Here is a 16,812-nt window from a genome sequence, read left to right on the forward strand (position 1 = left end):
AATCTGCCACTCTGATTTGTGGCAAATTTCAAAGTTTTTATTATTTCATTTGGCCTCGTATAATTTATGAAAATATGGACAAGGTTGGATTTCATTACACGTGGGTGCTTCATAAATCTGTCCTTAAGTTAAGAATGACTAGTGAACCTTTCTTGCTCGCTAAATAAACACCAATAAACATTTAATGGCGAACATCATTTACCACAAGAAAGGAACACCAGTCGTTCTTAAAGTCATTCCTAACTTACAAACAGCTTTATGAAACGGCCCCCACATATGATTAAGGCACAATAATGGGCAAGGTCATGGAACCATATGTTGGTAAATCATTTCTGATTAGACTTTCATCAATCACATGCATGCTTGATACATGAATCTTTGAAAGCACCATTTCCCACTCGCCCAAGCAACCATTACAGAAATCCCAGCTCATCTGTGATCAGTGCAATCTAATAAGATGACAAATATCACAAAAATTATAGATATATTTCCCCCTCTATGACATAACCTACAAGTATCAACCGGTTTTATGGCTTCCCCTTCTATCGCTCATTCATTCTTTTATCGCTCGTTCATTCTTGTATTCATCAATAATTAATTGGACAATCGTAAACTCGGTCCCTCAATCATGGACTCAATCCACCCATCAATCCATCTTCATTGTCACCTGCACTACAGTCCCCAGTATGTAGCAGATCATCCATACATGTCAGGCCCCTATTCAGTTAATCAATGGTTCATCGCTGCCCTTTAAAATCCCTGATCCTTATCAATTTACAACAAAAAAGACAGGGAAAATAGTTCAACTATATATATATATATATATATATATATCTTTTATTATATTGATGAAGCAAGTTGACTGTTTAAGTTTTGTTGAAAAACAAATGTAAAAGAATACTGAACAGAAAAGAACATGGAGATTGACATTCCCTGACATTCAGGCATGGCCATTAGCTCTATGATATTCTGATATATGTACCTATGCTTGTATGTGTGAATAGCACATTTTATATGTTAATGGGCTTTTGTGTCTTCGGAGTTGTCCTACTAAACTTCTGAACCCTTGCTGAGAGCTCGCAATAGATGGACGTCTCGTAGGTTACTAATGTAAATGTATTCTGGAGTTGTCCAAACATACGGTTAAGAAAAGACTCTAAGAAACTCCATTACATAGGGTACTATCATGATGTCAACAAGTTACTGAAGATACTGCTTTCAAACCAAACTGATCACAAAAAATACCTGCTCTTTTCTGATCAGGAATTCTACCAGGGTAAAAGCAAAATTTGTTCCTGAAATAGAATATCTGGTAGTTTGGAGCGGGTTCGGAAATAATTTTTATTTTTTAGGGCCTATTCTTTTTCCACATTGAGTGTAGGACAATTCTTGGATACTGTTTGTGGTGGATCTTGTGGCAAATCTAGAAACATGGTAGCCTTCATGCAGGGAAAGGCTACCTGGCAGAGATGGGTATGACTGCATGCATTGGATAGGCTCGAGCAAGTTCTCATTAGTAAGGGTATTTTTTAAATGGCCAGATGTGAATAAAACTCTAGCATATTACAGAGAAAGTAAAAGACTACTGGATGGATGACAGAAAAGGATAAAATAAACATGTAATTTAAGATATTGTTTAAAAGATTTAAAAATATATATGACAATTGCAGAAAGGAACAAATCAGAAAACGAGAGAGCAAAACAACTTAGATGAGAAATACGGAGCATGGGAAAAATGTGGTATGCAAATATAAGAGACTTTTAAATAAGTGTATTTTAAAAGCATGTTGGTTTTCAATTCATATCACATGAGTGAGACTCAATATTTTCTTATCAAAAAGAATTTCTAAAATCTGCATTTGTATGTTGGCTATTTAATGAAACGACTAAGACCAAAAATGCTCAGTCATATTGAGTGTAAGTGAAAGTTTAGTTTTCTTCAAATGGTGTACACTGGGGTCTCGCCTTGTGGCACAAGCACAGTTTGGCACCTACATTGCATACACTGCCTTTACACTAACAATCAGTTCCATATATCGAGGAGGAGAACAAAAATGATTGAAGTATGAGAGATGAAATCGATAATCAATTATGCATGCAGCATCTAAATGATAAAAGTAATTCTGAAATTAATCTTCCATCAGTTAATTGGCTCATCTCGACTGCAAGGCTTAACCTCCAAAAATAGAAGCCAAGTCCAAGGCTACATGGGCTTGGAAACGTGATGTGACGTGAGAATGTAATGATATTATTGCAAAGTAATACTCTTGTCTACGGCATACTTGGCATACCTAACGCAACGGTATCTAATAGATGTTTGGCGGCAATATATAAGGAATGACCTTGACTTCTGCAAGTTTAACTTCAGGTGTTGTGTACGTAGGGTTAAACTGAAGTAGGGCAGGTAGAGCTCGTTTAGAAGACAGACGGATGGAAAGCTGGTTAATGAATGGACTGGCCATGTCCAACTGCTCATCTGATGAGTTTGCCAGCAGTTCCACAGCCATTGTGCTGCATAACATACATATCCTCATCACGAAGTGGACCCTGTCCGTTGCATAGTACGTTTGATGTTCTACATTGTTCACAATTGTCTCTTTAAAGTAATGTTCATCAGCATCGCATCAAACATGATCATAATGTCCACATTGTAGTGTTCAGCTCTCTTAACTTATTGTCATCATTTGAAAGTAGCCATATATTGCATACTATCTACTCATGAACTTGTTAGACCTGTGATCACCCTTTTGTCTTCGAATGTCATATTTCAAAGCATTCTACTCAAAGTGATGATCCTTCATAACTTGGACAACATTAAGTATTGCATCTTGTAATTTTGCTTAGAGATTTTACAATTACACATCTATCATTCATTGTAATTTTTTTACCAAGATGGAAGGAAAGTATTCAACGCAAAGCCTTGACCAAGATGTAAACACACATTTTGTTGTTTTATATTTCTGTCAATACCCACAATCACAGTATTGATTGATATATTGTGGGATATATTATATGATTTTCATATAAACTATCAATATTTAGTAATTCAGGCATTCTAAATATCTTATTCAGTGGCACAGCTAGAATGCAAAACTTTCACCCCTCTGAACACAATGGGAGGACAGCGCTATAATCTGGCCTCCTTTCTATCTCTTGTGGTACTTTAATTCCTCATTGAAGTTTCCAATTTCTCACATCTCCCCTTCTTACTTTTGCCTCATTTTGCACCCCTGGAAGTGGCACCCAGGGCAATTGGTCATTTAGCCCCTCCCTAGATGAATTCGATCTTTAAAAACAGTGCACAAACAAAATAATGGTATAGTTGTTTGTGAAGCATTGGTATTACCGGTATTACAAAGCTCGCCAGAGAAGCCCACAGCACCAAATCAAGTGCACATCAAATCAATCATAGTGAAAGAATTATGAAGCACTTATACCAATGAATATCGCCAACCCCCTTGGGTTTACATTGATGCCAGGCAGCAACTGTTTGGAAACATCACGAGGAGAATAATAAAGGTATATATGGAGAATGTCCTTAAACCTGAAGTCAAAAGATGGAGGAAAGAAAATAAGATCAAGCTTCAACCTTGACATCGTAATTTCCTGGGACCGGGACCCACGGAATTAATGAGAGCTCAAATAATTTTGGACAGGTATTCGGTGGTCCTCTTCAAGAAAAGAACCGCAGTCTGCAAATCAGCGGGGTAAAGGCGGATTAGTGGTTGATGGATGAGAGGGACGGATGATCTGGGCAGACTTAATCCAACCTACTAATCCCCAAGAGTCTACAAAGAACTGAAAGCATTCCTCTATCGGGTCTCGGGAGGGGGTTTGTTGGACGGGGCGGTTGACAAGGGATGCAGAACAACAGCAAGGCAGTAGCTTCACTCAAGATGCTACATAGAGAGTGGGGTAGAATAAATATGTGAAGTATGACAAAAAGGGACAGGAGAGAGAATAAGGGAGAGGAGAACAGGAAAAGACAGACAAACACCCACACAAACATACATCTGACACACTGAGGGTATAAGGAAAGAGGGGGATTGAAGAGATTCAGTCAAATTATTCAGAAAAGGAAGGGAAAGTATCATGCAATTACTGGAAGGAAATTAGTTCTCTTTACAATCCTCACTAAATAATTGAAAAATATTCAGGGACATCAAAATATTCCAATTAAAAAGACGACTACCTGATTCATTGAATAAGTGGGGATGATTAAGATAAAATTATTCTTGTTGGATTTCTTAAACAGATGCATTTTAACTCATCCCCCCAAAATATGTGGAGTGTTTCTAGATATGATTGAGTGTGAAATGCACAACAACCCCATGCACCCACAAAAAAGTATATTAAAATGAACACTTGTTCTTTCCTACCTACTGAGTATTATCGAATCATTATCTTAAGTCTTCTATCAGTCTCCCTTCACATAATTCTTTTTAACTCATCTCTATATTCTTTCTAAAGCCTGTCAAATTCTAACTTCAAATTATATTTGACTGTCCAGTCCCATCTCTCTAACCTCACTCCCTGCTAACATTTCCTATGAATATTGTTCTATATACATGCATATCCTTTTCTCTTGATTCACATTTTCTATTTCTACTCATCTCTCTATCTCTCGAATTTTCTATCAATCTCTCCCCTCTATTTCTCATTCTCTCTCCTCTGCCTGTTCTGTTGGGACGCCCGGCCAGAGAACTGATTGAGAGTCATGCTCTTGACCTTGGCAGTGCATTGTTGGTAGATGGAAAGGTTATGAGTCACAGAGAGAAACAGAGCTTTCGGTTTTTATGATGATCATCTCCACCGCAAGAGCCACGGAGCAGTCCGATGCATCTGCCAAACGTGAATAGTGCGTTCCACATTACCACCGAGGCAGAACTAATATGTCCCACTTTACATCGACGAACACAGCTTCACAGAACACTATCAGCCCCCCCCCCCACTACCATCATCAATACAAAATCAAGCCCAGATATGACTACATGTGGTCTAATTCACGGGCAGCCCTTGTTGGTTTCATCCTCTATCTTGTCTCTCGATGTGATCCCCTCATTCTCTGTGTTCTGGGGCATGAGTTGCCTATCTGGAACATGATAATTTGTCAGGTGCAGCCGACGACATGAAAATGGGTCATTAATTTTGGAGATGAATTTCGAAGGGATCGAAGAGAGTGATTGCCGGGACCGAGCAGGACGGATGGACAGACATGGGCATTGAAGTACCATACCCCTACCGAAATTTAAGCGTGCCGCTTGCTAGTAACTAGCATGCGACTAGCAGGGCACTCGCTTAATAAGCGAGTGCATGCTAGCGAACAGTCCCTGCTCGCTAAAAGATCGCTTAACTATTACTCTGCACGCATATCACACGCTTATTAAGCTAACCGCATGCTAGTTACTAGCATGCCGCAAGCTTGCGCAAGCTAGTCGCACGCTTCCCCGCAAGCTTGGAAATTTCTGTAGGGTGTGTTTTATGAGTCTGCACTAAAGAGCTATCTAAGAGGTCACTCCAAGGCGAAAATAGCTCATCTTCTCCTGTGTGAACTGATACCATCCATGGCATTCAAAAGAATTCATTAAAAAATGTCTGCCAAGTATGTCACAAAACTTCCATAGTTACTCAAATTAAGATGACCACAATATTGAGAAATGTAGCAGAGAAAAGGAAAAGAAATATGTCGCAACAGGCAATTTCTTAAAACATGTTTTAATAATAAATTTACAATAACAGTTTAATGCTACTGAAATCTTTTCATTCGACTGGGTGATAGCACAGAAGTCACACAAATTGCGCATTTGTTATTGTATTGATTCTTCATGGAACAAGACCCTATTTTGCAATCCCTTATATATATAAAATGACATAAACACTCCCATATTTACTTCAGTGTGTTTTCCAGTTTAGTTTCTGAAGTGAATCAGCAATTACAGAGGAGGAAGGGCACAAACTTTCTTGGCTCAAATCAAAGGGGGGAAGAGGGCTACACTAAAGTGGATCAAAACCCTGGGTTGAACACCTATCCCATTTCAATCTTGACTTTCACTTTGCTCAAATTGACCTGCTTAAAGCCAGTCAGAGTGGGTGTTGGGTTTCATGTCTACAGACACTTTAAACAATATATACAGAGATGTAGTTGGTCTGGCATAAATATGATGCATTGTTGCTAGGGCATAGACATACAAGCAAATCCGTCAACCCTTTTCCACTCTTGTTGATGGTAATTTGATTTGTGTGTGTGTGTGTGAGGGTGAAGGACTACTGGGACGTTGCAAGAAACTTGCGATCAATCGCAAGTCTATTTTTGGTCCCCAAATCAATCATACGTCTTGCAATTAATTGCAAATTCGCAATTGATCGCTAATCTGCTCGAGACATGTATAACCTGGTTTGCTACAGCTACACTAGATCTATCAATTGTAAAATTGCAATAGAACAATTGTAAAATTGCAATAGAACTTTTGCAATTGATTGCAAATATTTTATATCATATGTCTGATTGATAGCACATAAACACCCACATCCTTTAGGAAAGTCTTTTCTCAACTTTGATGTAGCCATTTTGTTGTTGCAATGCTTATAGTAGTTTTGGGTGTGGGCCAGGTGTGTATATGCACATACACGCACCCACACACCCACACAAGAGAAGCATATTTTCTACTTCATTTGCCTGGCAATTTGCAAGGCATGTTTATGTGAACACATACATACACATTTGGTTTTCACCACTTTGTTACTAAAATTTGACATGTGTGGGGGTGTGTGTGTGTTTTGAGGGATGCATGAAAGCAAATGTATCCTGACATATGCATACATATATTTTTGGATGCAAGCATGTGTGAAATAGTGGGTTTATTTCTGCTGTGGTAATTCATTTGAGTGAAAATGTATGGACGTGGGTGTACATGCAAGCCCATGATATTTCTCTAGTGTACATGAAAATGTGATTTGTGGGTGTGGGTGTGAGTGTGTGCACTGTACATGTAATCCTCATTTGTAATATAACATTTGTGTGTATGAGGGTGTGGATACACAAGCAATCCCAACATGTTTTTGCTGCTGCTATATTGCGTGTGTGTTTGTGTGAGGGTGGGTGTGTTTGTGCGAGTGAGTACAAAAGCAAGCCTCGGATCTTTTCTCCACTTTGTTGTCGCAATGTGTCCTGCATATATAGATATACAGATCTCCTTATTTCCTTTTACATGGCATGGGTAAGAGACATGTTAGTAGGCTCGGAGCGAAGTAGGATGGTGTGTTGACGTCAACGTTAGGAATACAGCCCAGAGCACTGCTCCTGAATACTGATGCAATGAAGAAGAAGAGCCGTCTTTTTAGTCTATGCATCGGGCATCAGGAAGGGCTGCGGTAACGCTTCACTGATATACATACCTGATAACCCGATACTCTTATTAGAACTTCATCTTCCGGTGCCTCTGTCATCTATTTTGCCCTTCTGATGAACTCCTCAATGATCCTATTTTTGCCTTTGCATGTTTCAATGTGTTCGTTGTAAAACAATTCATATGGTGAAAGTGTGTGTATATATCTGTAGATCAAACGTCAAAATTAAACTGTACTTCATGCTCTTCCTTGAAATGAGTTGTTCAAGTAAAATTTAGTTTTATAGGTTCCTTGTCATTCTTAAATTTGGCATTTCAAGGACAAAATGAGAGCTGTTTCCAACAAGGACAAAATTCCAATCATTCAATCAACATGAAAGGTATATCTATGCAGATAAAACACCTAACATTAAATTATTATCCAATAAAAAGTTACAAAAAATGAACATTGTTCTGCAAATGTACTCCAGTTGGGTGAGGCATATTAATGTATTCAAGCAAGCACTCTTGAATTACCTGCTTTGCAGTGAGATTGGAAAAATTTTGTGATAACTTCAGCAATTTTCTATCATGCCAAACTGACAATACCTTGATTTCCCTTTTAACGCTTGTTGGCTGAATAATTTTTCTTGAATTTTTCTGCTTATCTGTTGAAAAAATATCCACTTTGTCATTTCATGGGTGGTAGATAAAAAAAATCATGACTTTTATTAAGTCCTGTTTGGTGAATGCAAATCCCTAAAATTCTAGTCCCCCTTCTGGTACACATTTACAATCCGAAGCTCAATTTTCCTCCAACATTTGTTACTGCTTTTCAGACGGAGCGAATGCAAATTCAGCAAAACACATGTCAGTTTAGCCAGGAAATGTGATTATTATTAGGCAAATCCACAAAAATGCAGGGCAAAAGTTTGGGAGAGCTTGCATGGCACTAACAAGACAGAAAGAATGTTAAACTGAGGTAAGGGCAGGTTTGATTGTTAAGAGGCAAAGAAAGCGTGGAAGATGTGGGGGGGGGGTGTTGGAACAGAGAGAGAGAGAGTGGGGGAGGGGGATGGAAAGAGGGAAAAGGCTGAGAGAAATGAAAAGGGAGACGGGAAGAGGAAAGACGTCTGGGGTCAAAAGAACAAGGAATGGAGGGGTGAGGGGAGAAGAGACTGAAGAAGCAACAGAAAGATGGAAAACAGGTAAAACAGGAGATTTGGTTTTGCTTAAAAAAGAAAGAAAATGGAAACAATATGTTGCCACATGTCAAGGGCAGTAAACCCCTGGGATGGTAAGAGGGCTGGAATGAAAGAGTAGATGAAGACAGAGATTATAGAGAAGGGCAGGAATAAAGAGAAAAGAAAAAGAAAGATAGAGAGAGCAAAGAGAGGGAGAGAGCAAGGGAGGAATAAGAGCAGGATGGATCAAGTTGGGGAGACGTGCAGGGGAGTATAAATGGAGAGATTTGGGACGGTTTTGACAATGTAAGGAGAGAAATCCCCTATGCTAGGTCCAGATTAATCTCAGAGACTTGCTAGGGATGACAGGAGCAGGCAAGTTGAAGGACCCACACAAAGAAAATGATTGGATGTCATACATTACATGGACTCCTACTGGCTTGCTGTCTGCCTGCGAGATTTGATACGGCTTGCTGATACCATGCTTGGTTGGACCACGGAGATAAACTTTTGGTAGACTACCACATTTAGGGCCTATATACCCCAGTTATGATACCAATCTAAAGAGCACTTCAAAAACCCTTTCTAACACTTTTAAGAAGATGTCATATTCTAGCTATATGACCAATCTAAAGTAGATTTTACATACCAGTGAAATCAGAGGATGTTGATCTAACAAAAATTTCATAAGCCAGGAATGATACGTTCTTAAATTAGATTTCATAACTATAATAGAATTGGTACATTTCAGTTGCAGGTACCCGTTGTATAACTAATCTCAAGTAGATTTCATATAAGTTACATAACTAATCTAAAGTAAAGCTTGTGTGTGCATATTTGTACACCAATTATAAGACTAATCTTAAGTAGATTTTATATACCAGTAATAAATACAAATCAAAAGTAAATACCATATATACATACCAGTTATGATAAATTTAAAGTAATATAGTTATACTAATCTAAAAGAAATTTTTATACCAGATGTTAGACTAATCTATAGTAGATAACCTTTTCATTTAAATTAATAATTAGATACATAACATCTTTTAAAAACAGTTTTCAATTTCATGTAATTTTCGGCATTATCTATTATTTTATTCACAACCTACACTCTAATAAAACAATTCAAATATGAAAAGAATTCATGACTTCTGGCTATATCTATATATATCAAATACCTGATGACGTTAGTGAAATCCATGCAAAAGTATTTACAAACCATGTTGAAGTAGGTAGGAAAAGAATAGAATATAACAAGCATGCACAATAAACTGCCCTGGACAAAAACATGTAGGAGTATCAAATGCATAAATGATAAAAAAAGAAAACTTGGGATAAAATAACATCTAAATATATTCAGAGCACATCCAAGCCAGACGTCATTTGAGAGTAAAGCACACTCTCAAAAAAGAAGAACTCGGAATATATTGAAGGGGCATTGTTGTTGACAATTTCTGAATTTCCTAGGCATTGGTTGTCTTGGGAATCTCTTTGGACATTTATTAATAGCCTACTTTTATTGGTTTTTGACCTGTATTTTCCTGGGGCTTTAAGTGCCACAGAAATCAGGACAAAGATTTTATTAACATATATCTAAAGTAAAAAACAAAAAACATTACGACCTAATACCAATTTCTAAGAGATATTTTTTCTTTTTTTTTGGATAGATTGTGAATCATTTTCTGAAGTCCATTCTTCATTAATTCTTTCCTGGGTCCTGTAACACAAAGGTTAGCACTTATTCGTACGCTTGATTTTTACGATCAATTGTACATTGTTGTCAATGTAATTGATCATAGAAAAATGTTGTACGATCATTGCTCAGCTTTGAGTTACGGGCCCCTGAAAGTTTTGGGAAGCCAAAAATGTCAACCTTTTGTTAATATAGTATGCTTCTAATGTTTGATGTGCTCTTTCCCTTTATGCTTTATCAGTTAAGAAAACTATTCTCGTTATCATTCCATGGCAGTTATTAATGATTCAAATGTCAAAGAAAGCTGAACCAGTACTATGTGTCTAGTTTCGACCAGTATGACAGGAACTCAGGAAGAGTAGGAGAAAGTGAAATTTGACTTTAATTTCATTTGACTCAGCCCTCTTAGTGGTGCATAAAGTGACAAACAGTGCACAAAATTTTTACTAGGCCAACATACCATGCAATTTCTGATTGGTTACATAACAAAATGAGCTTAATTCTGGAACTTCTCGTTTGCATCATAACACAAAACTTGCGACAAAACACAAACAGTAATCACCTAATTTCAAACCTCTTTTCCCTGATCCCTCTTGAAGTTTTTCTTTTTTTAACTTCATGTGGCATCATTTCTTCAGAACTTTGGACAAAAAACCCTTCTAAACACCCTATTTCAAACCGTTCCTACATCAACCCAAAATTTCATACCCACTTCATTAAAAACCAATCACACAGAATGACATAAATGGAACAATCAAAGTTGCAGGTGAGTGACGTAGCCTTCGTAGGAGATTTATTCACCTTCAGTTCTTGAGCTATCTGATTTACTTCACTTTTCAACCCTGGATCTCGGGGACTACACAGAGAACGCGGTTAAGGAAAGATGAAAAAAATGTGCTTGAAACGCGACTTGGCAGGGCCGCGGGGAAGAACTAGAACACTGGAAAATGATGTCTACCCACGGAACATCCTCTACCTGTTTCCTGTTCTTATATTTTGGGGTTTTATCGGTGTTCGATATCTCTTTTCCTGTCATGAGGAACGACACGCTAAATTTAGGGTACCTGTGCAGCCAACATGCCTCTTAAGTGCAACATGGCAACGTTTTACCAAGCATGGTTATTTCTTCCCCATGTCTTATGGATCAAGACGGTGTTCCTGCCATTGTCGATGACATTACTGTTCAATCTCCTATGAAGATGTAAGGGGCTAGTTTAGTTTCCGTATGAGCTCTGTCCATGTCAAGGTCTCATGATGGAGTCATGATTTCAAAGTAACTTTCACACAAGTCATACGCACAGACTATTTCTGAAGGGTTATGAATGCGTACAATACATTCAGTAGGTGTTCTACAGAGTTCATCAAGACTTAAAGTAGATCCAAATTCATATACGCCTTTTTCAAAATACCTTGATATTATGGTATGATGAGGCACAAATTAATGGGTGTTTTAAGACACTAACAGCTAGAAATCAGTAATATTACCATAATATTACCATATTCATATACACCTTAGTCAAAATACCTTGATATTATGGTATTATGAGGCACATATGAATGGGTGTTTTAAAAGCCTCATAGGTAAATCAGTAATATTACCATAATATCACCATATTCATATACATCTTAGTCAAAATACCTTGATACTGTGGTATTATGAGGCATATACAAATGTGGGTTTTACATGCCAACTGAGGCAGTCTGGAAATATTACCATAATGTTGGGGTAATAGAATATATGAGCGAGGTGTTTCATGTTTTTCCATGTTTTTTTTTATATTTTAGGGGACTTTGCTTAACAAGTTTTTTAAATTTCATTTAGGTCTCCAATATCATCATGAGATTGTTTATAGAATTATGGTTGTTCCATGTTACTTAGTATGTATATTTTATGATCAAAATGAATAAATTGAACTTGACTTGGTATAAGTGACAGAGAGAGATAGATGGGTGTATAGAGAAGGAGAGAAGATGAAATGGGGCAGGGGGGGGTCATGGTTAAAAATGATGATATGAAGAGGACAAAGAAAAAAGAAAACTTTGAATACTTACTAAGTTTTCTGGCTTGCTCAGGTGATAGCCACAGCCCCTCCCACACCCTAAGTAACTTTGACTTGTGGTCATAGATCTGTGACAATTGTAATAGAATAACCTCTAGACCACCTGCAACAAAAATAAAAAAAGGTAATATTAACAATAATTATGATGATAATAATATTCAGTTCCTTTATAGTGCATATCACATATCACCCAACGCCTCTATGCTCTTTCAAAGGGATTTGGATACATATTACCCTGGCTTTAGCCCAATGAGCCTTTTAGAATGCACAGGCTATTAAGGAATAAATTCCTGCTGGGTACCCATTTACCTCATCCTGGGTCGAGTGCAGCACAATGTGGACCACTTTCTTGCTGAAGGTAATTATGCCATGGCTGGGACTCAACACAATGACCCACTGTTTCATAGTTTGGAGGCTAATCCACTGGGCCACAGCATTTTATAATCCATGTTAGACCTTGTCCAGAAATGCTATCACTAAGCTTTCTAACATTTGTGTGTAAAAGGAATAGGGTAGTCCCTATGATATGTCAAGAAATATGGCATTAAGTCATATTTTTTTAAAATGACCATCTGTCTGCAAAACAAAATGGAGGACCAAGCAATTTTTTGAAATGTTAAACAAAATATGATGTCATGAATCTGTCTACAGAATGTTACATAGAAATCTGTGATTTGATAGCTGATGCCTATACTACACATTTATAATATAATTTTTCCCAAAATGTGAAAAACACATGATGTTAATATGTTTGAAAAAAGTATGAAGTAAAAATATAAATGAAGTACATAGTTAATATTTGATATAGTATACCAATCTTTATTATCCATCTTTTTAATTTCAATACCAATACATCTAGATTCCCCTAAATGCCTTTTTTATGGGGAGGGGGGGGGAGGAGCTTCATATATTATTTGTGCTGTTTTCATAAAAAGCAGGACTCCAAGTTCAGTGTACAACCTATAAACCTTTGAAATAATAATATATTCTTTTCCAGAAACACAGTACAAGGTAATTAATTAATCATCTATCAATCAATGACCTCCACTGAATACTCTCTAATTACAATAATGACGATAAAATTAATAATAATGATAATAATAATAATAACAAGAACAACAACAATAATATTCTGCTTTTATATGTACACGCTTAATACATTTGAGCGATGTGGCTAAGTTCTTTACAGATATATCATTACCAAGTTCAAAAATATTGATTTTTGTAAGAACTCGTTTTAAAAGAATTGTTAGAATTTAAGCATTAGTTTTGTTTGAAAAGTGAAAAATCCAACCGCATGCAATCATGTTGAATATTTCTTACCAATTTGCAATAGAATCCTCTGGTCCTCTTTACTAAAATCCCCAAAGCCTGGTATGGACTCTGCAAACTGAACGATTCGTTCATACTGGCTGCCCAATAACACTGACAATCGTGTTAAAATCTCTTCCTTGGTCTGTATAACAATAAAACAAGAGAAAAAAAGACAAATTTATGGTTTAGATAAGATTTGAAAATTCAGATATAGAGTGCTACAATTTGTTTTTATGGATAAGATCATTTGCATGAGTATAAGGATGGATTTTTGGTAAATATTTCTTTTAAAAAGTCTGTTTCCAATATGAAATGTAAATGAAATCTTCTATATGCAATTAATCAATCTTTCTCAAGTTTATTGATGCAAGATATTGGGCCTGCCTTAGACTTTCTGCTGTGTATCAACATGAAATGGGACTAATCCCATGACGGCAGCACATATTATGCAAAGCATTTCTATGTTATCTGGGCAAGTCTTTTTTTTAATCGTTGATATTCTGAAGAGTGCCCTAGGCAGGCTGAATAATTTTCATCAGCAAATTAGAAAATAGTTGGATCTATTGGCATTTAGAAGATTTCCATCCACATATGTATATGTAGAACACTCTCTCTTATACAAGTATCATATTTGGTGACACAACATTTGCTCCTGCGACATTTACTACGGTCTGAATATCTCAGAGGGCATAGGGTTAGAGTTGAATTGGAGCAATTATCGCCGGAGCAAATGTCATGGAACCATTATAATCAATAACTCAACAAGTTTGTACATGCATGCACATGTGAAAATATACATGAATAGGTAGACTTGTAGTAAAAAAAATATCCCAAAATTACTTCTCACACAAAATACTTCTCAAAATCACTTCTCACACAAAATACTTCTCCAAATCAATTCTCACACAGGATACCACTTCATTTGATAGTGTGTATCTTAAACCAAACATTCTTCTACCTCTTACGTGACGCAATATAATTTCTATCCAAACACTAGCAGATTGTAGTAGCTGTGTATTTTAAGGGGCTTTGCACTTGAGGTAATGTATACCTGTATTTAAGAGAAAGCTCTGAGATGTTTAAAGTCTAGCTCCGTTCTACTGAGATATTGGCTGGTGCTGACATGTCAAGTTCAGCGGATATTATTCTTCAAGGGAAAGAAGCGCCAAAGGATGGATAAATCAATAGTCTTTGTTGCACGAGGAAGTCACCATATGTCAGGACTACATCAACATAATAGTGGCTGGCAATGTGGGGGGGGGGGGGGGGGTTACCCTCCTCCTTTCAAATTTTGAATCTTGTACAGCAACTTATAGGAGGGGAATGTCTCATCCCCCCCCGACCAAAAATCTTATAAAATCATTGCCATGCCTTCAATAAATTCAAGAATAAAAATCATTAACTGCAAAATACTTGGGTCCCTTTAAGGCCAAGTTGGTCAACTCATAACTCCAGAGTCTATTTGAAGTGATATGTTAAAAAATTCAGGTAACAAAATGATCTGATTAATCATTGAAGGGACTTTATTTTTATTATCTGAATTCTGGTTGATAAGATAAAAACAAATAATCATGTCTCAGGTTTATAGATAGGAAACCCATGTCTCTCCTTCACCAGGCAAAAAAAAATCACTCTTAAACATCAAAAGCCCTCACTCTTACCCCCTAATATACACAAATCCCATTGAGATTGAATTTCTTTATAATGCTAAGAGTTAAATGTGCGGTAGAGTGTTTTCAGATCTCCTTAAGATAAGGGTAATACGAGGGGAATAAAGAACAATGTTATAAAAATTCACAACTGATACAACAGCCTTCCCTATTCTGAATAAATTTCAAACACTTAGTGTTGAAATACACTCTAAATTCCAAGGATTTAAAATAAATTCAGATCGGCTGTGAATAGTGACCAGCCGAATATTAGATTTAGATTTAAACATTGTTGATTTAAATATAATACAAAAGATATGAATTTAAATCTTTTGAGATGAAAAGTTAATCCCAAAAATTTAAAATAAATTCAAAATTCCACTGGTCAATATTCACAGCCAATCTGGATTTATTTTAAATCTTTGGAATTTAGAGTGTCTTGTTAATGTTACTATTTTCTAAAAGTTCAAAATATATCAGATTTGAGTGTAAGAAAATGTAAAAATTCATTATTGAACAACACACCCTCTTTTTACATACTTATCTATTCATTTAATCTGGCCCAATCAAAGAAAGTTTAGAAAAAATTTTGATTGATTTATTTATAAATTGATTATGATCTTAATGTAAATAAAGAGAGAAATTGAAAGTTAGATCTATTTCACCACTAAGGCCATTAAAAATAAATAAATAATTCTCTAAAACTTTGTAGCCACACATTACACACCACTGAAAATAAATGTCAACTGAAACAACAGTTTAAAAAAAATGAATGCAGAATTTCACAAATTTAAAAAAACTGACTGAAAATCGGTTACATGCTGTAAATAAAGTCATCCTTTATGGCGATAAAAAATGAGCCTTAAAAAATCATATATAAAATAGGAGACATCAATTTCCTTTATACCGACAAACATTGATGCAATGGCTATAATGCATACGAATTGCATATAAATTATCAAAGCTCAAACGATTCAGAAAGCAACAACTAACCATCAGCTTCTGCAAAGAAATCAGAATTTTTATGACTTTTGGACAAATTGTGACATTTCCTGGGGACAAGGTTAAGCTAATTTCAGGCGAGCAAAGACAAAAACAAGGATATTTAGGCCTATATTCCCATCTGCAGGACCTCTACTCCCTTTTTTTTTTTCAACAAAGGTGGGAGTACGGTCAAAAAGTTATTGCACAATTTCTACTGAAATGGAAAGGCAAATTGTCTTTTTTAATAAGAATATTTTCAATGATTGTTTTTATATCCTTGTGGCATGTGTTAATGACAGAGCTAATCTGGAATTAAAGTTTATCTGCTACTACTACTACTACTTCTGCTACTACTATTATCATTATTGTTGTTGTCATTGGTGCTATTGTTGTTGTTATTATCATTATCATGAATATTATTACTATTATCATCATTATTATTATTATTATTATTATCATCATCATCATTATTAATTTATCAATACATACATACATAACAGGTACTTATATAGCGCTTTACCAAAAATATGATCAAAGCGCTTTACAATAACTAACTAATAATAATAGTAAGGAAATTACATTAAACAGTACCACGTAAAA

General features: G+C 36.2%; 1 protein-coding gene across 1 annotated transcript in view; it reads right to left on the reverse strand.

The window, feature by feature from the left end:
* Positions 1-16,812, reverse strand: part of LOC121412150 (nuclear receptor ROR-alpha-like) — a 63,250-nt gene that overhangs the window by 9,299 nt on the left and 37,139 nt on the right. Inside the window, exons 3-4 of the mRNA XM_041605056.1 lie at positions 13,589-13,721; positions 12,258-12,368 (exon numbers count right to left, since the gene is read on the reverse strand). Coding sequence (XP_041460990.1) covers positions 12,258-12,368; positions 13,589-13,721 — 244 coding nt within the window. The remainder of the gene's footprint in view (positions 1-12,257; positions 12,369-13,588; positions 13,722-16,812) is intronic.

This window comes from Lytechinus variegatus, chromosome 3 (genome assembly GCF_018143015.1).
Source record: "Lytechinus variegatus isolate NC3 chromosome 3, Lvar_3.0, whole genome shotgun sequence".
In the NCBI taxonomy this organism is placed as follows: domain Eukaryota; kingdom Metazoa; phylum Echinodermata; class Echinoidea; order Temnopleuroida; family Toxopneustidae; genus Lytechinus; species Lytechinus variegatus.